The following is a 23,992-nucleotide window of genomic DNA, read 5'->3' as shown; positions in this document are numbered from 1 at the left end:
TTCTTGTACATACTTAAAACGAGATAAATATATATATTTAAATATTCAAAAGAAAAAAAAGCGAAGATGTTGAGCGTGTAAAAAGTACAAAAAATGAAGGATGCTAGAAGTTCAATCTTAGGATATGAAAAAAGAACAAACCTTTGATGTCCTAACCTTCCTATACACAAATTTCTTGAAGTTTTTACACAGTATATCCAGTAGCGCAACTCCCTGTCGGCACCTTTGATCTTAGCGTGTACGAAATTGAACTGCACATGCGCGAGCTAAGTAGGTAACCAATCATAGATCTGCTCTTTGGTGCTGCACTAAAATGTTGTATCTCGCTTTCACTAAACTTGAAATGTATATGTATTTCATTTCAAGTACAACGGCTGTTCCCTTGTCATCCTTTTATCATTTCCCTCTCTTTTTCAAACGTATTATTTGCAAGTTGGTTGTTATATTTAAGATATAAATTAAATAAAAACGATATAAATAAGTAGTTAATCACGCAATATACTATTCAAACAATAAAAAATATGTAAATAAAGAAAATATATATAACAAAGGAAAAATATATATACAATTCAACAAATATTGATAAAAAAGAAAGTGTGTGTGTGTGTGTATATATATATATATAGTTTCTGTAAAAAAATGCGTAAAATGTAAAAAAAACGTTGAGTGTAAATAAAGAGAAAACACTACCTTTAAAACTCAACTTGTGTAAAAACAAATATTACAAGCACTAGAACAACTTATAATTCTTTATTTTATCATTATAAACTAAGCCTAAATGTTTAATCACCAGGAATATTCATTATAATAAAGATAAAGCAATAACTTATGATTTAAATTCAGTTTTGCGAAAGCGAAATACCTCTAAGACTCAATTTGTGTAATTAAAAATATTACAAATATTAGAACAACTTATATTTATTCATTTTATCATTAAAAACTAGGTCTAAATATTTAATTACTGGAAATATTTATTATAATAAAGATGAAGCAATAACAGTAATGATTTTGATTCAGTTTTATGAAAGCGAAACATCTTGGTGATTCTAAACTTTTAATCTAAATCATAACTGTTTTTGCTTTATCTTTATTTTCATAAATATTTCTGGTGATTAAACATTTAGACTTAGTTTATAATGATAACATAAAGAAATTTAAGTTGTTATATTGCTTGTAATATTTTTAAGTACACAAGTTGAGTCTTAGAGGTAATTCGCTTTCGCAAAACTGAATCTAAATCATAACTGTTATTGCTTTATCTTTATTACAATGAATTTTTCTGATGATTAAACATTTAGATCTAGTTTATAATGATAAAATAAAGAAATTTAAGTTGTTCTAATACTTGTAATATTTTTAATTACATAAGTTGAGTCTTAGAGCTTTAAATCAGAGAGCACATTCTTACAGTGAAAGGTGAAATTTACATGGGACAAATTAGAAAGGTAAAAATAAGTTTGTTTATACACATTTGGCTTAAATAACTTTACTTTGTAATCATATACATAATTTATAGATTTTTAACTGATTATAAAAATTTGATACGAAGTGTATTTAAGAGTGATACGTAAAATCTTTCTATAAATGTTTAGATCATACGGGGAATAATAGAAACAATTAAAATAAGACTAATAATATTTATAAAACAAACATTATATTAAAATTCTTATTAACCTAATATTAACATTATGTAATTATAAATGAATTAACTTCTAATAAAAATTTATATTTTGAAAGTTATACACAATTTCAAACTTTTTATATATAATAGTAGTATTTATACAATTCTTCTTCTTCTTGTAGTTTTCTATTTATTAATGCAGCTATTATAATTCTTGGCACAAGAAACAGGAACATAAACAGAAACAGAACATACCTTCCACATGCACGTATCCATTGCAACCATCTATGAATTTTACAGAAAATTATTAATATAAAAAATTAAAAACAAAATATATATATATATAGATACATAGATGATAGATATAATATAAAATAAATATAATACTGAATTGCATATGTTTAAAAAAAAATTATAAAACAAAACAGTACCTATCATATTCCTTTGGAAATAAAAAGAAGTGTCTTTTTTCCGTAGTATTGTTACACTCCTTTACGACACACCATAAACTTGATTTAGAAGCTGACATCCTCTTTCCTTATATTTTATTATCTGTATCTTCCAAGAAGCTGCACCTGCAACAAAGCTAAGATCAAAGGTGCTTCTAGAAGAGAATAGAAAATCTGTATAAATCTTATAATTAAAATTTATACAGATCAACTATTCTCTGAACAAAGATTCTCCTCGACAGTTAATATTAATTTCCACTCAGTCACTGAACACCACTGAGCACTGAACACTTCTCACTATCTATTTTTTTTGACACAGCTTTTCACTTCGATTCTATACAGCTGATGTACAGCTAAACGTCTGCTCCCGCCAATTCTAACCGAATTCTACATGGCATTTAAATGTGTGACAGAAAGAGATATAGAAAAACAGTAAGAGAAAATGCGACAGAAAATCTGTTATGTGATTGGTTACCTACTTAGCTCGCGCATGTGCAGTTCAATTTTGTACACGCTGAAATTGGGAGAGTTGCGCTACTGTATATACTGTGGTTTTTATCCATTCTTTCCAAGTCTTTGCAATTCTTTCCGCAATCGAACCTCGAACATGGAGAACCGTTCAATATCAAAGAAGAGGAAGGTTAGTAATTTTTATGAATTTGTAATAAATATAATGTAAAACTATATTTGTTGTCGAATATAGTATGATGCCGGAAGCTTTCGGAATAATATCTTGTCGAAATTTAGGTGAATACTGTAATCGTAGATGACGTTAATGTTTTTAGCGCCATTTTTATTTACACGTGGATCTCACAATCTCACATGTCTTGTTTATGAATAGAATTTTACGAATTTGATGTCAGTGCATTTTAATATTCATCGCAACATTCTTTTATTTTGTATTTAATATTTATCGTTGCACGATTTGATTGATTTTAATAAACAAATTTTGAGGTTAAAATGTGATGAAGATGGGAGATCAGAGTCACCATTACTATTTTTTTCTTTTATTTTCAGTTTGTGGGAGATGGTGTCTTTAGAGCCGAGTTGAACGAGTTTTTGACTCGTGAGCTTGCCGAGGATGGCTATTCGGGCGTGGAAGTCCGCGTTACTCCAAACCGGACAGAAATCATCTTACTGGCTACTCACACGCAAAGCGTGCTCGGTGAGAAGGGACGCAGGATCAGAGAGCTTACCTCCGTAGTGCAGAAACGTTTCAATTTCAAAGAGCCCCAGAATGTCGAGCTGTACGCTGAGAAGGTTGCCACTCGTGGCTTGTGTGCTATTGCGCAGGCAGAATCCCTTCGGTACAAACTAATTGGAGGTCTCGCTGTACGGAGGTAAATCATAGCTTTATTTTGTGCATACTGTTGTAATTATTGTATTTTCTATTGTTTCTATTAAACGTTTCACTTTTAATTCAGGGCATGTTATGGTGTCCTGCGTTTTATCATGGAATCAGGTGCTAAAGGTTGCGAAGTAGTTGTCAGTGGTAAACTGCGAGGCCAAAGAGCCAAATCGATGAAATTTGTCGATGGTCTCATGATACACTCGGGTGAACCGACTAACGAATATGTTAACACTGCCACCCGGCATGTGCTTCTTCGTCAAGGTACAACTGCATTGTGACAATATTTTTTTAACTCTGGAGTACTACTGTACTTGAATTTTTATCTGGTAAAACTTTGGATGAGCAGCCTCACTTTCGATGATCTTGACTTTTACATGTTATATAGAGGCATGGATACTGAACAACTTTTTCTTATAAATTAATCGGCGATCTCGTACAGTTTTCGAGATATACTTAGAGAAAGAAAATACAATTTTTCTTAATTATTTCAGAAAATGCGAGACCGCCGATTAATTTATAAGAAAATGTTTAGTAATTATGCCTCTATAACATATGTAAAGATCAAGGTCATTGAGGATGAGGCAACTCATCCAAAGTTTTACCTTTTTAATTATATGAGTGGATTTTTTCCAAATGTTAATTTAAATTTAACATAGTTTTTGTTATTACAGTTTTGACAGTTTAAAATAACATTTAATGAGATTTTTTTTACATGTTTTCATATAGTTTGTTTTTATTCTAAATGTTCTATCTTGTAAATTATAAAGTAGAAAAAAAACTCTTTGTATGAGAACACATGTAATCAGTTTATAATACATAATCAAAAGTTTATATTTTATAAAATGTACAATTTATATTGTACAATTTATATTGTACAATTTATATATTTTATATTTTGTAATGTATATTTTAGGGGTATTGGGAATCAAAGTTAAAATCATGCTTCCTTGGGATCCCAATGGCAAGAGCGGCCCGAAGAAACCTCTTCCAGATTATGTATCTATTGTAGAGCCGAAGGAAGAGATACCTCCATCTGTTCCGATGTCCGAGGTGAAACCATCTAAAGATCTACCTCAACCTATTCCTCTTGCCGTGTAACACAATCATTTGAAATACATTTAGAAGGAAAATACGAAACCCATGTGTTTTACTTGTAAATACCAAACTTTTTTATTTAAAAGGATTTGTCCTAAAACAATTTAATATATTAATTATTTTTTACTTACATTATTATTATTATATATATATATATATATATATATATAAATATTATATATATATATATATATATATATATATATATATATATATATATATATATATTAATGCGGATATATTTTGTATCTGTTCGTATCTGCATTTGCAGATCTGAACGTTTACTAGACTTATAAGGAATTACGATTTCAAAAGCACATATTCAGCCTACTAAAAACGAATACGTTTTTTTTTATTTGAATTTACTAGGAACTTCCGGCAGGGACTTAAATTTTAGTTGGACGTTGTGGGTTCCTTCGTTTGATCTGTTTGTGGCTCCATTACCGCAACGTTCTCGTCCCCGTCACTGGATTGCTGTGCTACTGATCCCTGTAGGTCGCCTCCAAGAGGTATCCCTTTGTTGGGTTCTGCTTTCGCTTCTATCGGCTCGTTGGCCATGTCTTCATGGCTTGGCATGAGCGTTTTTGGATCATCAGTAGGATGCTGTTCTTGTTTTGGAACAGGATCACACCTCCGTCACTACAACCTTCGGCTACACACTGCCACGAAGTGCATTTCAATCGTGGCAGTGCCAATCTCTGATTCCGAGTTTGGCGAGTTTAGCAGTGCCAAATTCGGTTTCGGAGTTTGGCGGATTTGGCATTCCCAAACTCGGATTCCGAGTTCTGCCAGTTTGGCAGTGCCAAACTTGGATTGCGAGTTCGGCGAGTTTGGCACTTGCCCTTTTCTTTTAAGGAAAATAAAAATTTATTTGATTCCAAGAATTAAACTTTATTAAAGTAAATAAATTATTTCTTTAATTTAAGCAATTAATTGTTTAATTCCAAGAATGTATTGGTAGAAAGTAAGAGATAATTTAGTTGTTCTGATTTTTAAAAATATATTTTTTTTATTTACAAAATATTTGCTTTGCATAATTAAACTATTTCTTTTATTAAAAGGAAGAACCAATAAATTTTTTCAAATCAAAAAAACTTTTCTTTAACTGTACAGCGATGCATACATTTTTTTCAAACATTCATTTTGTCTCGAAGGAATTTTTCTCTGAATGTAAATTGAATTTCGTAAGGTATTTTTCAGATAAGATTGTATTATTAAATATCTAATTGAAAGTTGAATTTTGAAAGTTTGACGTGCGTATAAAAATTAACTTTTGAAATATTGATTATTTTCAGCGCTGTTTTAATTTTTAAATCTTATGTTTGTGTGTTACAGTATCATTGCAACTTCGCTGGCTGAATAACTCCGCTCGTTGCGCAACGGATCGGTGAGTCAGAAAATTATTTTTTATTTCAATGATATGCAAATGTCCTGAGAGAATGATCGTTTAAAAAAAAATTTGGCAATAACTGCCAAATGTTGGGTGAAATAAAATTAAATAATAAAATATTTGGTTATAATGTAATAAAAAATAATTTTACTTTTCTAAGTATTTTGTAAATATTATTTTTGATAATACTTGTTAAATATTCAGAAAAGTAAAATTATTTTTGGTCATATTAATGAAATGTTTTATTGGCATTATTTCACTTAACATTTGATAGCTGTTACCAAACTCTTTTTTTTTCTCAATAAACTTGGACAGTTTAGTCCCTTAATTTTAAGGAAAAATCAAGTACCTTAAAGAATTAAATTAAATTTTATAAACTATTAACTTTATTTTAATTAAATTAAAAGAATATATTAATTTATTTAAACCTGAAGAAAAGTAATAAAAGTCAGTTGGGTGGCAATATGAAATAATCATACAATCGAGTACAATGAATCATGATTTTATTTGTTATATAATAATATCTACAATAAAAATACCATATCGTTTGAAAAACAATTTTCGTTACAATTATACAGTAATTTTATATAATAATATAATATTTAGGTTTTTTCGTTCCAAATAAGACGTAGCGATGAACATACACCTCGCGCAGTGGGAGTGAGAAAATACATTATTTTTTTTGTCGCAAATTTCGCGTGTGGTTTCGTCACTCAGCATGTGTTTGTGTGTGTGTATCTCTTGTTTTTGTTCTTTTTTTCCCGAGTATCGATCTTTCGTGCGAACACCCGAGACGAGCTTGAACACCCTCATCGCGATCTTATTCCCTTTATTTCCTCCGATTTTCGGTCTCGTGCTTTTCGGTCATTCGGTCATTCCGAGATAAAGGGAGGCTTCGTCGTCGGAGATGATCGCGGGGGCCGCCGTCTCGAGTGTCCCGCTTCCTTCGTGCCTCGAACGCCTTCTTTCTTTCCATCCTCTTGCCTCTCTTTTTTTTCTTTCTTAGTATGTGCGGAGAGTGTGTTGTAAAAAGCGTTGGGCTCCGCGGAGAGCGAGACTCCAACTTTTCATCGCGCGCGACCGCGCGGACAGTATCCCCCGCTTAGTCTCTAATTTAGCTACACTTAATAGTTAATAGTACCGTAATATCATCTCAATATATATACATATATATAAATATGTTTATATATTTATATATGTATATATTATTGTGTATTAGTTTATCATAATATATAGAAAATACATATAACAATTATTTAAATGACTCACAATCAATCATCTTGCCATAGCGCGCGTATACGACGAGCGTGCATGCGTATCGTGCTCGTACGCGTATACGCGCCCATGTGCATATACGCGTGTACATATATATTTATATATATATAATATTTATATATATATATAATAAATATATGTATATATATTTATATATATTTATCAGTGTGTTAATTACATGATATTTTTTACACTCGTCGTACAGAGGGAGGAAAGGATGGCGCGGAGGCTCGAGGGAATGGACGAGGAATTGGGAAGGAGACGGAAAGGGGACAGATCTTTCATACATTTACATTGTCTCTCTGCCGTACTGCTAATTTATAGGGAAATTCTCATCGGTACCTAGTCAATATTTTTACAAACGTTTTTCTTTTTTGTCTATCTTGTACTGTAGTACGTATTCTTGCATCTAGCGAACACGTCTCGTCGTCCTGTGTCCCGGCAGGCATTTTCGCCGTGCCGCTCGTAGCGTCTGCCTTCGATTGACCTTTCCTCTTAATTATCTTTTTTTACGTATCGCGGTGTTTGCGCCCTTTTAACACGTGACTTTTGAAAACCTATACTCGCATATACGCGGGTCTACGCAATGATACAGATATCTGAAAAGAGAGAAAGAGAGATTTTCGTGGATTTTGATGCAATCTTTATACAATGACACGAATTGAATTAAAATTAAAGAGACTTGCTCTAGAAAAGATGTAATTATTAGGCATGAGAGTAATTGTATTATTTGATAAAATAATGCGTACAGCTAATAAAACAAATTGAAATGAAGTAGACTCGAGTTATCTGAAACTCTCGCTATCTTATTATCGCTTGCTATAAATCATCTTCACTATGTATCGCGAGTCTCATCATTTCCATTTTGATTCAGCGAACTTTTTGCAGTTTTCACATTTTGATTGTTATGTCAAAACAGATGGTTTCTCCTTCCTCTCTCTCTTTCCTTAAGTTTTTAATGCCATTGCAGAAGGTATCACGAATGACCGCATATAAGAATCGAGAAATGCTCGGAAATTCTAGAATATCTGCGGCTGTATGTCCTCAGACCTTCATTAGCTTTCGTGATGTCTTCTATTCAGTGACTGAAGTTACGACTGAATTCAGAGTCGCTTTTGTATTTACCTCGCAGATGATTATCGTTACGCATGTGCATTATAATGTCTATCGTTTGATAAAATTCAGGCAGAGACATTTGAATGTCTCTACCTGAGAAGTCTTAAATCTTTCTGCGATGATACATCTTCGCAGTAAAAGATACGTTAACAGATAATATAATGCAGGTAATATAAGTTTTTAGCCTCAATGTCTAAAATTTTGTAAAATTAATAAGGAATGTATAGATTTCCTTACTTTTGATTCTCGCTTTGATTATCATTTTTGTAATTGGCGACTCTGAAAAAAATCGTGTCTTGTATATATGATTACATTCTCAAAAGATGGCTATATCTCCATCATTGTCAAGTGAAAAACCAAACTTCTCGGACATTTGGTTCTCGATCGAAGTTGCAAAATTGTTAGTAATTTTTGCATAACTATATCGCGATAAAGCGAATGTTTAAATATCTCCGAAGGATTCGATCGACAAACGACTTTTCTTCCAACCGTAAGCATCGGGCTAAGCGTATCTAAATTCGTCTATAGCTTTTAACTGGAGATATGAAATTTCTAAAAGCCTCTTCTCGCTGTCGATTAAAATGCTTCGGAAGAGTATAACATTTTCTCTCTCTCTCTCTCTTTCTCTCTTTTTTTAAATGTTTCTATTATTGAGCGGAGAGGTATTGCTATGTGGTTGTTAAGAAGAATTATTTTGATATGTCAGACGTTCCGTATTTCGCTCCCCTCCGTTTCCTTCATGTCCGTTTCGTTACTCTTTCTCCCGCTCTCGTATAACGATTTCAATGATTTTAGCGATTTTAAACCCCTTTTCGGTGTTCTCCATCTGTATCACTTTTCTCACTTCGAAGGACGACGTGCGTGAAAAGAGACGCGTGAGGAGGAAAGCAAATGATACGAGAATTAAGCAATATTTAGAAAGCTCTTCTCTCTTTCTGCTGTAGGGCTGGACGTACGCGCTTATAGTTGACAGACAAAGACAAGGTCGTACTCTTTTACGGTTTTATATACAAAAGGACATCGATAGCGATACACCGATTGACCTGTACAGATTGCCAGACTTCATTCTTAACATACATAAAAATATGCGCGGACACCTTTGACAATAATAAATATATACACATTTATATTATGTATATCTAGTGCGGAAGAATGACCAGAGAGTCAAGGGGGAATTGGCGTAGGTCTTTAAGTAAAGTCCCGTCCAGCCCATCGAGCGGATGCAATTAAATTGAATCTCTTTATGGATTCGGGTCTCGTCCGCAGATCTCGAGCGCAAGGGGTACTTTATGGCTGTCTTTACCGCCAAGTAAGTATAGTTAGTTTTAATCATAGATTGATAACACCTCTTTTTATTTCTGAAAAGCGACACAGAGCACATTAAACAGAGATTAACACAGATTAAAATTAATCGTTCTTTCGGTAAAATCAGCTCGCAGTCCCTTCGACGTTATTGACGTTTTAACGCAATGCTGATTGATTTTCAAAATAACTCAATCACGTCGAGTTTCGCGATCGCCTTGCTCTTCAGTCATGATTAATGGCACGTATCCATTTCTCGTCACGTAGTCTGTACAGAAATAGAACTTGTAGCCGGGCAGCTACGTTTGGTATTAAATGCGCTAAATTAAGCATGGGAACCCGCGGACCATGACTTTTCACCATTGCTGATGATTCTTAATACTGCTTAAAGATACACGAAGAATCCTCGCGAGACATCGCCGTCGCGGACACACGCGAGCGGGACGTTAATTCTCTAGATGGATCCGTTCCTTTATTCGGAGCTTCAGCCTCCGTGATTCTTGCATTTCAATGCGTACAACACCCGTTGATTATCGTAACAGCACTTGGATACGCGGAAGCGCGCGGATGGAAAAAGTTCGACGCGCTTCCTCCTCGTGAAACTACCTCGAGAGTCTATCGCCGAATGCAATTTAATTGAATTTTGTAACAGAGACAGTAACATTATGTCGTATCATATTATGTCGTTAATAAGCAACATTTTATGAAGATACATTCGTCACACAGATTAGAGTGAAAACGACGCGTTATTGCAGCATTGCATTTTTAATAGGATTGTTCTGAACGTGTCGTCAAGAGATCAAACGTCATCCTTTTGATTGTCGAGTATAAATTTCCATGAATGATAAGAGCAACTCTCGAGGATAGTTGTACGTCGCAAGCACGATATTAGCTCGCAACACAGTCGTTCAATCGATCAATATCAGAAGTGAGAAGGATCGGGAAGGTGAGGGTGCTTTTTTTTCCCATGTACGAGTACGACACATATAAAATCCATGCTCTTTATACATGTTATTATTGCATACTACACGTTCGCCGCTGCGGGCCACGAGGCGCCTCTCTCTCCTCTCTTCTCGCTTAAAAAGTATTTAAATCTTAAAAAGGGTCTGTGGCTGAGGAGCGAGAAAATCCGCGATGGGCTCTCGACGAGCCGGGTAAACGAACGATGTCGAGCAAGCGAAACGAGTAAGTACGAACGAGTCATCTTCCTTCCTCCCATCGCACATCCAATTCGAGTTTGAAATACTTCATTGCGCGATTACTACGCAGAAGCGTAAAAAATTCTGCGATTTAAAAATTCGGGGGTGAACAGTCGCCGCGATAATTGTTTTTTTTTTTTTTTAATTTTTCATATCGCGGAGACCAAGATTAACTCTTTCTTGTCACTCGGATCGCTCGATTTGTGAGTAGCATTTTGATTTTCGCCATTTTTAATATTTTTTTTGCTGCATATGCGATTTTTAACCCGGTTCTCGCTGCCTCTCGAGATTTTTGATTGAGTGATTTGATTACCTGATGAATTTGGCACAGTGATTATTGTTGAGCGTCTTCCTCGCTTTCGTCGAGTACGCTCGTGCGAGAACGATCTTATCGGTATACGATCGAGGGAGGTAGATCTTCACGATTTATCAATCCGGCCGTAATATTTAAAAATGCAAGAGCATGAAGCGATGTCGACTCGTTCGTGATGCGTGATTAAAGTGCAGTTTGATTGTTGACAAAAGTCCGATAGTTCGGTAGTAGTAAGAAAGTAATGAGCATATCGACATTGAGAGAGTTCTCGTGAGAAAGCGTATCCCTTGATCGTAACTTTAGCTTTGGTTTACTTAAGCGCATCGTTATTTGTCGCCGGATCTTCGCGAGAGATACAAGGGGGGAGTGGATACAAGTACGCAAATTCAGGCATTGATACCGTGAAAATCATCGTCACAGCTTTGGTCACAGTGGTCGGTACGTTGAGACACGTCGCCGTATGTCTGGAAGCCATCGCAATAATAACGATAACAATAATTACGGGATGTTACATTTAACATACAATAAAATTAGACTCGCTGTACTCGCGCTCGCAATTAATTAGCGACAAGTTTATTCGGAAGTACTGGCGCCGCTTTGTGTTAGGGCCTTTGCGATAGATTGGCCATCTCGCCTCGTCGAACAACGTCGAAAATGCCTCATAGCAGTGTGTTTCTCGATATAATCGCTCAGGTTATACATATAAAGCGCATCTTCGTGAATATCAATCAACGCTCGTACAACTGAATCTTTGTTACAGCACCGATTGCACAAGAGATCATTTAGGAAGAAGGTAATCGTTAACAATACAAGAGCAACACAAACGAGCTGACGTGGATACCAGCGCCGATCTATTAAGACAAATCCATATACATGAAACAATATAATTTCACATATCTCGCAATGCTCATGAATAGGAGGAGTAGCCGTATTGTATAGAAATTTAAAGCGTGTGATTACGCTTCGAACTATTGCTGAGAGATTATAAGATTGTATTAATTTTCATTTCGCGGGTCGACGCACGATTGTCGCATTGCACAATGCACGATATGCATCTACGCTCGTATCCACTGTCGCCCGTGCGACAAAGGTTCACATTATACTCTATCTAGACGAAAAAACATCATTATGACGGAATCTAACACGTTCAGGGCCTTCTCTATACCTGCATCTTATAAATTAATACTTTCCGTAAGCATTCACACCCGCGATCAGTGGCACAACTCGCATTTAAAGGACTAACTAACGGAGGATTGTCTGCTTAGGGTCTTTTCCATCCACGTCAATGCATCCATGAGGCGAAATGCCATAGGGCGTTAATCGGGAATCTCACCAGTGCTCGCCGATCAATTATTAATTTGCAATTTATCTATAGGAGACTATATTAGCACCGAGCTTTTGGCACAAGTTTCTACATACGCATTGATTATTATCTCGTTATCTCGTTATTCCCGACAGGAACCCGATTTCTTGTAAAAATACTTCAGAGATCTATCTCAGACTGGGAGAAATTCTTTTTTGTCTCGTAATTTTTTTTTTTGCAATTTGGAACTTGTATCGTTTCTTTTGCAAACATTTCGCAACTACCGGCGTCTGCAATGATAATCGCACGTCACTAGAGGAACTTAAAGACGCAGCTATTATACGCGACTACTTGCGAATTAGTTCGTTAACAAACGATAAATATGATTGCGAGGCGGTTTCCTCGTGCGTCATGGATGCAGAGCTCCCTCGGCCACGACACTTTTGCTATCTACCGAAACCTACTATTTACATCAATTCCTTGTAGACATAGCTAGCGTTTTACAGTTGAGAGATATACGTTAAGTGTAGAATCGCTGGAAAGAAACGCACATGCACTCGATCATCTCGCTCGGCTGTCTCATCCCATTCGCACGTAACACTCGCGACTTGTCTTTTTCTTTTTTTTTTTTTTTTTGTTGTTGCTCTACCACTTTGCCCCTTATCACAACACCAAACAGTGCCCACTTCGAATGAAAGTGACCCCGTACGAGGGCCTTGGCTGCGCTACGGCAGGAGTATCTCTACTAACAACCGTTGTTAGGATAATGGGTAGTCCTTACTTGTCCCGCTGTCGAATTCGCACGCATATTATATCCCGGTAACACACCGCCAAATATTCTCACCTCGCTTATATTATTTCCGTGATTAAATTTTCAGTGGAAGGACATATCCGCGCGATCATGTCTTCGACATTGATTTATCTTAAGGCCATTCTTATCGCTCTAAGATATTATTTTATATTTCAAAATTATTATAATATATTCTCCATATAGGAATTAATATATTTTCTCCAATATTTGTTTTATTAAATTTTCATCAAATTGTTAGTAAGAATTTGTAATATTTATTTGCACTTACACAATTATTTTATTAATAACGTATGTGTTGTTATCTGCTGCTGATTATTATTATTATTCAGTGTTGCATTATTAGCATCACGGAAATTATCAAAGCTAAATGAGATTGCAGGTGCCCCTCCTAGATTGTATGGATTCAAATATTCTTTCTTACAATTTCGTAATGAAAACAAGGTGGGATAGACATCGGTTTCTTCTAGAATTATTGCCTGGATTTTTTGTGGAAGTGGAAATTTAATTTTAGTTAGTACTAAATTTTAATTGATGCATTGCAAACTCATCGAGATAATTTTATTAACGATCAAAGAATTGTATCTGACGGGCATAGGCAGTGGGCGAAAAAACTAATTGGCAGAATCGAACATTTTATTGAAGGTTGGACTTTGCGGAACAGGTACGCGTGTTGGCTATCGTCAGTTTCTTTTGGCACAATATCAGCTGCTTGATGATGGTTGATAACAAAAATCTACTAGAAGCATAGATGCTTTTCCATAAATATGGAATTATAAATTATATTTATTTTTTAAATAATTAGCGATTCGAAGAAAAAAACGAGATAATAATGTGGCAACAACTATATTATGTTAAATATTTGAATTTCATGAACTAAATAAATTATAATGCGACCAATATATTTTTTACATAACATTGTAAAATATATACTTGCAAATATAGTTTGTTTAATTTCAATAGATTCGCTGAATTTGCAACGCAGAGTATTTCGCGGGAATCGAACGGATGGGATGTCTAGTATCAGTCGTTATTTCCTTTTTTCCATTTTCGGTTAAAAAATAAAGGAATCCCTCCCTCATCTCCCACCGAAAAAACACGCTTACACTTGTAAGCTGATATTGACAGGTCCTTCATCCCTCGCCTTTTCATCCTTCTCGCTCTCGTTTTCACTTCCCCTAATATCGTAGTTAAAAGTCAACGATTAGTTACCAGAACACAAGGCACTTGGCTTACACATCATACATGTCTTTTTTTGTTATTAATTTGCTTTTTGGTATAGCTCGGTGTTGAGATAGCTGGCGCAAGACGCGCCGCGGGGGACAACATAGATATTAAAGATATTGAAGAGCAATAATCTCGCGACAGTGTAACGTATTCGCCAAATCGATCCAAACTTTTGGAAGATGTATGAGGTGGCAATGAAATCTTTTGAGGACGTATGCTATAGTTGAATGAAGTACAGCGTTACGTAGTAGAATCTACGAAGGACTGCCTTTTACACTTCCCTATTAAAATATTAATTAAAATAGTCTTAAACATTCGTTTATACTACATAGACAAATTATTTGCTCTTACGAGAAAGAAGCTTGGAAAAGTTTCGATCTAAGATCTCACGTGGATCATGTTGTATCACGCGTCTCGTTACGGATCCGCGGTGCGTCTTCCGACGTACAATGAAAATAGCATTCACCTCACATACGCAATATTCATAGAAGAAAATAGTCATATATATGTATGTGTCGTCGTACATATAATATATATACTATCTATGCAATGCAGTAATAATATATATAATATATATTTATATATATTCAGTATTTGTCTTAATATATATTCATTTATAAACGACGGTTAGATTATTCAATTACACATCTCAGTATTAAAATTTCTCGCCCTGTCTCTTTCTCTCTCTCTCTCTCTCTCTCTCTCTCTCTCTCTCTCTCTCTCTCGTTTTCGCACACATACATACGCGCACAGCAAACATGCGGACCAACTCGTGCAACATTTTCGCTTTCCTATCCCATCGTAGTAGTAGAGTTTAATGGTACACTTAATGCTCATGCTGTCGTGAGGCAGGATTTTCGGTATTTCCTCTTGCGTCCTGTTTTTTCTTATTTTTTTTTTAACACGGATCGCTGGACAGGCCGATCCGTGACGATCCGATCGGCCGAAAGCTTATATACGTCTATATGTGTTAACATGTATCGTCGATCTGCGCGGAACGTATTTTTAGTATTCCCTTTGATTCTCGTTTCTCGTTTTCTCTTTGATTACGTTGTCCATCGACAACGATTGTGGCGCAAATCGGTCAGTGGTGCTTGCGATGCGTTTCGCGTGATAATTTCTCGATTTCGTTTTTTCCCATTCGCGCGTACTCTGAAAAACTAGAGTTATTAAACCGCCGTTTCCCTTCTCTCGTTTCTTTTTCTTTTGTTTTTTTTTACAATGTGACTGTGTATTCGGTTATGTTCTCTCTCTCTCTCTCTCTCTCTCTCTCTCTCTCTCTCTCTCTCACTTCGTAGTTACCGCTGATCTGTGTACCGAAGTCCCGCCACTCACGATTCAGAAGAAGCCGTGGAGTTTCCGTATTTTTTTCTCTTTTTTTTGTTAACGAACAACATCGACATTTAACGCAGCAAGTACAGGCCGCTCGGCCCCTCTGACTCTCTGTACATCACACATACTCAGTTTTGTATATATATATAAATATATATTGAGCGTACGTATATGTATGTACGCAACGATACATACATGCACGTACGCTACCATCTGAGTTAATATGCATGTATGTGTATAATATAGTTAATATCGCCTCTTTTCCATATATTCAATATATATGTATATATTAAATAAAATGGTATGTATATATGTATGCGCAATGTAATCACTAGTTTAATGTATATAAGTATATCGCTTCAACGTAATACTGATGCGCAGACGCTCGTTGACCTGGCTAAGCCGTTCGATTTGTAGTTACACAACTCCTACAATCGGACTTAATCTCAATAACTCGAGTCCGTTTCTCGCTTATATCTCGCACCTCCTTTCAACGCCTCACCAGACTACTCGCGAACGCGGCTCCTACCTGGACAAAGAGGAATCGAAAATTCTACGTCGCGCAATCATCTTACAAAATATTCGAGTAGTACCTTCAGGAAATTCGCTCGCTCTCGAAAGCGATTTCTCACGTCTCAAATACATTGAAGCTATGCCGCTCGTCGAAGAAATTAACATTTATCGAAGCTTGAGCTCACGTAAGAGGAATTTACAAATCGGTAAATCTATCAGACTAATGAATCGGTAGACCGGAGAAGTCATCGATTGTACAGAATCGTTGAACTCGTGACAATGAAAGTTGTTGGCGGAGAGACACCATTACATAAATTCTCCGTGCGATTTTATTAAAATTTCTCTTCGTTCGCAGGCTTACGCAAGAGAGAATTCTCGAATTCCTCGCATTCGCAGATAATTCGCCGTGTCGTTTGTGCCGTTTCTTCATCGACGAAGATTAATGTGTGGCGGAGTTGCTTCTTCGTAGGGGGGTTCTGGAGGCCTCCTTTGGGGGTTTCCTCTCCTCTTCGTCAACGAATCTGTCTTTCTCTCTCTCTCTCTCTCTCTTTCTCTCGCTTCGTTAAGTGATATCACTTTGATAGGCTCCAGATTAAATTAGGCTTTTGTCGGCAACTCGATACCACATCGCATTTGAAATTGACTGAACTGTGCTTAATTTATGTAAACAACGCAACGCAGTTTTCCGCCAAGAGTCAATTGCGAGAGCACCTGTGGTAGAAAATTTCTCTAAACACTTTCTCTGACCAGATGAAATCTTGCAAATTGCAATAGAATTAATAGCAGAAATTAGGTATAAATTAAAGGTAACATTAAGAATAATTTTATTGTGCGCGAACAATTTCGGAATATTTTACAAACGCGATTTTACGAAAAAACATCCAAAAGCGAATGATATTGAGAACTCTCGCAATCACTCGCGGAAGATAACCACAAAGCGTTTCATTATCGAGCTTTTTTAAAGCAGAACTTAGCCGGCCAGCTGTAGTTAGTCCACGCGTAACTATAACACATTTAATAACATATTGTCCATATTGCTTATGGCACCAACTTTTGAGCGATTTCATTACACAGTCCGGATACGAGAGATAATTGTGTGTTGCTTCATCCGAGCCCGCGTCTCTTTGAGCAAGACAAGAATCTGATTAAGTGATTAGGTTTCAAGTATCTAAGATAACGTGAATTCTAAGTGTATAGGTAATATTTATAGGTAATATCTAGTTGAGCAGAGAGAGATGGGAAAACAACGATAGTACAAACGCGCCGTTTGAATATATTGCTACCGAGCACTTCTCTTCCATTCTCTATTAAAATTATTGCGATAATTTATACGAGCAAGGGAAATGTGTTGCGTGAACGTGCACATTTTTTTTTTTTATTCTGGTTGAATCTTACTCGTCCCGTACTTTAATTCGCATATGAACTAAGCTATAATCTGACAATTAAATTATATACTTGTATAATGAGTATAATAATAGAAATGAGTTTTAGATACATTTTAGAGGATTTATGTTGATGCTAGAGAGTAACATTTATGTGCTACGGAAAATATAAAGTCGTGAGTTTACATAATTATATATAACTGTATCAGAACTCGCATTACCTCACGATGTAAACGCATCCCATTATCTTTTTAACTGTTAATGTCTGTTCTCGTATAAATCTCGATGTGACACTTGCGTGGCTCCTCTACAGCTGACCATGTTCTAGTACATTAAAAACACTATTAACAATACGTTCTGTAGTAAAAGTTAATAGAGAATAGTATAACATCAAATAGAAGAGTATAAAGAACCATGCTGGTGTATAGAGATAGACATTAAAGTAGGTAATAGGTAAGAGGACGATAGATTACAATATTAATAATCCGTAATAACTTTTTTTCACTTATTAAGAGTAATTTTGCATAAACGTTGATGATCATTTAGTAGACTTTTTTTCTCTTTAATACAATATTTTGAGCACATTCCTCAGGTGTATAACCACGCTACACTTTCTTCATCGAGTTGTACCAATATATTCCACAACTTAAACTCCACCAGTATTAAATTATTTAACGATTATCAAGAGCTTTGTCAACGTACGAGCCATGGCGTGCATTGAACATTCTGTAGGAAATATATTACGTAAAATTTACTTAAACAAGAGAATAAGTAGTACAATAGTTACTATACAGTAGTAATTACCCAAATAATGAATAAATTATCGATAATAATGAAAATAACTTAACATATCAAAACATCACTAACAATTCTGCAACTATATGCTAGGAAACGATGATACGTCTATAAGTATTCGTTGCCGAAAAAAGATGTCTAACTTTTTATACATATTGCTCGATTATTATGTGCTTTTTCTTCCCTCCAATAGTAATTCCAATTATTTAATGTGTGTGTGAATTTGTAATATGATTTACAACTGCGAATGCGGGAATCAGTAAACGTTTTAATCATCAATACATTAGTACAGTAATACAGTAAAGGGTAGTCATCTATAATAGAAACAAGCACGAAATTATTAATCACGATTAATGTCTTTTGTCAGCTTGTTATGGGATTTCGAAAATAAACGTAAATAAATATTTTTAACTAATTAAACATGTGACGTCAGCACATATCTAGACGTGTTATGACATCAACTTAAACAGGAGTAATATAATAACAACAGAACGGTAATTTTTGATATGAATTAACTGCTCATACAATAAAATGTAAAATATGAAACAACAAAACTCTTTGTTTAATAATTGTCGATGAGTGCAAAATGCTCCATTTGCACAGCCATTAAGTTAAGTGTTAGTTGGTAACTTCAAGTTAAACGTCTAATCACATACACGTACGAGAGCATAAAAACGAAAATGATATCGTAGATTTGTCGATGATTAGTTCAGATCCATTCACTCGATGTCATCGCTATTCGATTTATGGCAGTACAATATCGGTACAACTCACTAGTTGATGGCACGGGTCCGCCTATGTACAAATATGTAATACCATATACCACATATCATTTAAATACATCACATAGTTATCATTTTGTTATATATATATTCTTCATATAGATATATCATTTTTTTCTGTGACGTGGAGGGACTCGTTTGTACAATTCATGCATATCTTCGTTACTGTTTCATTGCTTCGTTTCATGCCTTTCCCACATTCTGAGTAAGTAGCCTCCAGTACTATGTCTTGTATTGCTACTGTTCTAAATCCAGAATATAGTTTGTCTTGATATTAAAAGAATATCAAATTTAAAAAAAAATTCTTAATTCCAGTTCTTATTCTATAAAATTTATGGCGTGTAGATTTGAATTTACTTTAAATTTTTAGCAAAACACAAAGAAATAATTTAATAAGACTGTAAAAAAAACCTATTGTTGTTTAAATTATTAAATATCTTCTGGATTTTGTCAGCCAATACATGTTATCTCTTCGTTTTATTACTATCTAAGATCTTTTCCTTGAAGCTCTAAGTCTGATTAAGAGTTAGATTACGTACAATAATAATTATATTAGTAGAAACTTAGTTTCTGTGTAACAAGTGTATTGTCTTAAATGATATGTCTGCTAATTTTGTTGTATTCGACCTATGCACCGAGCCTATGGTCGGAATTCATACAATTTTATTCCTTAAATGAACTAACTTTAAGAGAGATTCAAAATTCTCTAGAATCTTATAGTATAGTATATAGATCTCTAATACTACACTTTTATTCTCTCATACTGGAGGCCATTACTCAGCCGTTACAGAATCATTTAGTTTGGTTACAAAGGAGTATTTCCATGGGCTTAAAAATTATCACATAAACATTTACGAATATAATTTTATAATCTTATAAATATCACGAATAAGTTAAAAGAATAAAACATGCATGTAAAAATGTTTTAATTGACATGAAAATATTTAATAAAATTGTTTTCTAATTGTATATAATTATTATAGGCCAATAAATTTAGTAAGAATTACAAATGAATTCTAAATCTTGAACATCATGTGAATATTAAATTAGTGCCCGCGTTAATACCCCCTCATATTAATATCTTGTCTGTAAATAAATAGATAATGCAGATATTGTGGCCGGAATATTTGATGTTTAGTTTGCATTACATTTTTGTAAATCGGGGAGAAGATTAATGAGACACGCACATAAAGATAAAATAAACGCTAAAATACAGAGTTTTGAATATCTAATGTCTTAAGAGAAAGTATTTCCCATCTGCGACAATTAGACTTTCATTTACAATCATAGTTTTTACTTTAAAATAAATGGAAGATTTAAAGCCATCTTTATGAAGACTTGGCAGATTTTTTAAAAAGTGTCCTCAGTCACTTGTATTTACTTGAGAAAAGTTTCAAAAGTTAAAGTGTACATTGTGTGTGTGCGCGCGCGATTCATTCAATGGTAAAAGTTAATAAGAAGAAGAATGTTAACAATAACAATGTTCTCAAGATAGAATCAGAGCATCTACGATTGGCAATTCTCTTGAATAACAATTTAGAGTTTCAATATAAATGAAACTTGATATATAAATATATTTTAATCTTTATAAAATTTAGTACATTTATTATATTTGTCGTAATAAAATGCACGCTGTTTTTGTTCTAAATACACTGAATGATTGTGTGAAAGGGATGTTCCTATATATATATATAGATATATATATGTATATATAAATACATGTGAACACAAGTAACGATAAACACTTTGAAATTAAAATAGCTAAGCGTGCCCGAAAATCGGAAGACGTAAATTATGAAATCAGAATATAATTTTCGCAAAAAACAAAAAAGATATATATATATGCTTTATAACATTTATAGTTGTTATTTTTATTTATTCTTAGTTTTATGTTGATTTGATAAAAAAAATACAGTAATGTTAATCGGGGGAATTTTAGTCATTGCGTTATCGAGGTATATCAGAGAAAAGTAAACTTTTTTGATTGCGTAAGGCACCTTACATATAGGAACATCATTATAACAACTTTTGAACGGGAAATAAAAATTCATACATATTGTGTGGAAACATGCGACCAGTCATTGTTTTTACAAGAGCCTCGCCACGTAGCCTCTAGTAAGGTAGAAAATGAAGTCAAGTATATATATTTTTCTTCATATATATGTATATAGATCCCTCCTAAAACAACCTAAAACCTAGCCTACTTACTTTGCATAGAGTTCATTTTAATTGTACATACAGACACTGACATATATGTACAAACATGTACACATCTTATGTACATATAGCTATTTTAATGATCATTGAAGTCGAATATTATTTAATAAATGTACTCTGTATCTGTGTATTGGGTGTGCGTATGTATAATATGTATGTATGGGCGTATGTATAATCGTTATTTTACATTCAGTATCGGCGACACGTAGGGAACGCCTCTGAAGTGAAACTTGAACAACGTTCTTCCTAGAGAATTATTTGCCTAAGCTAAAACGAGTTCCTTTCAATTACATCGATTTGTGTTTATACATATTTATATTTATATATATTTATATTCATATATCGTAAATATTAAAATTTTTATTCAATTGTATACTATTAATCTACTAAGTAACAGAGGTAAAGAAATTAAGGAGTTTCAACAAATCTACATACGCTTGATATAAGACCCACTTATTTTCATCAAATTTTTAGATATGCTAATGATATTTAAACTAAATGTAACTAGAGCGAACGTGCAACAAGTTGTACATTACAATCCGGGATCCGTTTACGAATTGTGGTTTATCTCATTATTTTATCGCTGTTTATTAAAGTTAAATGTTATTAATGTTGAATCATTTTTGCATAATTGCATAATTTTTATCGAAATAAAATAATAATAATATCCCATGATTGTTCAAGCGATTATAAAATTAGAACAAGTTAAAATTTTTTTTCGAAATCCTGAATAAGGCTCCACGCAAACTGATCCCGGTTATAATTGGAAGAGAAAACAACTTAAAAACATTTTTTTAGAAAATTGCGGAAGGGTAACAGGTAACAGTAATGTCTTGTGGCACAATCTGGGAACATTTCACGTGCGTAATAAATAGGTACACTGAAATCGCGTTTAATCGTTAGAGCGCTTATTGTAGGTGCACGTCAATTTCTTTCATTTTTGTTGATTCAGCACTCATTATGGCGAAAGTACGTTTTCGCATGTTTACTTATCGAGTTGTATTTGATTTTTTCTAGGCCATGTTAAACGATCGCGTTTACCCTTTGTCTTCAACTAAACGCAAAGTCTTGTACCCTCGCTTCATCTTTCAATGATATTAACCATTTTTTTTCTTACACTGTGATGCCGGCATCTCATCTTCCACGCTGAGGAAGATTTATACGCTCGGTACCCTGTCTCCATGTTGAACAGAGCTCGAATTATGATTGCATAGTTGAATACCTTCTACCGCTGCGCCATTAAATCCTACGAGTTCTACAACTCTTCGTGCTTAGTTTCCATTAACGATAAATGTTGTCTTTTTCTTTTTTCCTGAACAACCGATTACGATACATATTCCGTATGAGTCTCATAAATTTAATTAGCTCATTCGACTGGATAAACCTACCAGTCACGCTCTTTTCGTTTCGCATGTATAGGGGAGATATTCGCATTTTCGAAACTATCTATCTTGGAAGTTTACTCACACAACCTGCCTCATTGTGAGCAAAGGTATCGTAAAAAGATATTCCCGCAACATTATTATTCGATTGTGCGACGATCGCGATCGTGTTTAGAGCCTGGTCTGTACCACACGCGCGACCATACTTTCCTACAGTACCATTACAGCCTTCGTTAAGGTAGCTTAAGTTTAATTACTTGAATCCTGTCCTATGGGGGCCTCGTCGGATTATGGCATAAATGTGCTGTGTTTTTGGCGCTGTTGTCACTTATACTCGCGGGCAGTTGTTGTTGATGGTCTTGAGCTTGCGGCGTGGTATTGTCCGGCTGTTGTTGCTGCTGTTGCTGTTGACTTTGTTGCGACGGCATTGGTTGCTGCAGCTGTTGCGTTTTCGACCCTTGTTGAGAGGATCGCTTAGATTCCTGACCCGTTGAATCGGGCAAGGGGATTGGCCTGTGGGATTTCATGTGCGCACTTCTGCTTTTCACTTTGTTGAAAACTCTGAAAAAAAAAATGTAATTGGGACGTCAAGCAAGTTATCGCTCATCGGGAAGTTAGATTGGGTGAAACACTAGACAGAATCTAGCATTGCGAGATTTACACGCGTGAATACGCTCGCGGTTGTAAGTTTGTGGAAATTAGTATTAATATTTTATAGGGAGTAATGCAGATGTAGAAATGAATGAACTTTAAGTTTGTACACATTTAGAGAAACGTTTCGTTCCGCAAACGTTGGATTATATCTTAATTTAAACACTCATAGTGTATAGTTTAGTAAGTTCACATATATTTAACACATAATGTAAGAAGTCGGAAATATCGACATAGCAACAGCAGTCTAACAAATCATGCTTGCGTTATGCATTTGAATTTAATTATATATAACATACCATATATAGCCAATTTATACATATATTTTTATTGGAAAGTGAAACATAGAGAAATACAATTGGGAAAACAGAGGCAGCAAATTAAAATAATGGTAGAATATAAGAATGTGCGCCAGGCATATTTTAAAAGAATCAAATAATAAAAATTACCAATGGCAAAAAACAGATTAAAAATGTTATATTTTAATTG

General features: G+C 34.5%; 2 protein-coding genes and 1 long non-coding RNA gene across 6 annotated transcripts in view; 1 reads left to right on the top strand and 2 right to left on the bottom strand.

Annotated features, from left to right (window-relative positions):
- Positions 1-1,470: 1,470 nt before the first annotated feature.
- LOC120357121 lies at positions 1,471-2,508 on the bottom strand. Its single transcript, XR_005574332.1, has 2 exons — positions 2,053-2,508; positions 1,471-1,906 (listed from the first exon to the last, which is right to left on the bottom strand). It is a non-coding gene; the product is annotated as an uncharacterized LOC120357121 (long non-coding RNA).
- A 45-nt stretch (positions 2,509-2,553) lies between these two features.
- On the top strand, positions 2,554-4,558 carry LOC105203575 (40S ribosomal protein S3). The gene is made up of 4 exons (XM_011172385.3): positions 2,554-2,710; positions 3,088-3,410; positions 3,495-3,682; positions 4,335-4,558. The coding sequence occupies exons 1-4, from the start codon at positions 2,561-2,563 to the stop codon at positions 4,517-4,519; spliced, it is 846 nt and encodes a 281-aa protein (XP_011170687.2). The 5' UTR covers positions 2,554-2,560; the 3' UTR covers positions 4,520-4,558.
- Positions 4,559-8,592: 4,034 nt separating this feature from the next.
- Positions 8,593-23,992, bottom strand: part of LOC105203576 — a 340,742-nt gene continuing 325,342 nt past the window's right edge. For 3 of the 4 annotated variants that reach the window (XM_039447253.1, XM_039447254.1, XM_039447255.1), the window contains one exon: positions 8,593-23,413. In XM_039447253.1, the coding sequence (XP_039303187.1) occupies positions 23,122-23,413 (292 nt within the window). In that variant the 3' untranslated portion in view covers positions 8,593-23,121. The remainder of the gene's footprint in view (positions 23,414-23,992) is intronic. The other variant, XM_039447256.1, reaches the window with a different exon arrangement.

Source organism: Solenopsis invicta, chromosome 3 (genome assembly GCF_016802725.1).
Source record: "Solenopsis invicta isolate M01_SB chromosome 3, UNIL_Sinv_3.0, whole genome shotgun sequence".
NCBI lineage: Eukaryota > Metazoa > Arthropoda > Insecta > Hymenoptera > Formicidae > Solenopsis > Solenopsis invicta.
The sequence above is the reverse complement of the archived record's forward strand: the minus strand, read 5'-3'. Positions and strand labels throughout refer to the sequence as shown.

What these genes read in the sequence shown, in the direction of transcription:
- LOC105203575 (XM_011172385.3), top strand. Translation starts at nt 2,561, where the DNA reads ATGTGCAGTTCAATTTTGTACACGCTGAAATTGGGAGAGTTGCGCTAC. An exon ending in GGAGGTCTCGCTGTACGGAG is followed by an intron (nt 3,411 to 3,494) that starts GTAAATCATAGC and finishes CTTTTAATTCAG; the next exon opens with GGCATGTTATGGTGTCCTGC. An exon ending in GCATGTGCTTCTTCGTCAAG is followed by an intron (nt 3,683 to 4,334) that starts GTACAACTGCAT and finishes TGTATATTTTAG; the next exon opens with GGGTATTGGGAATCAAAGTT.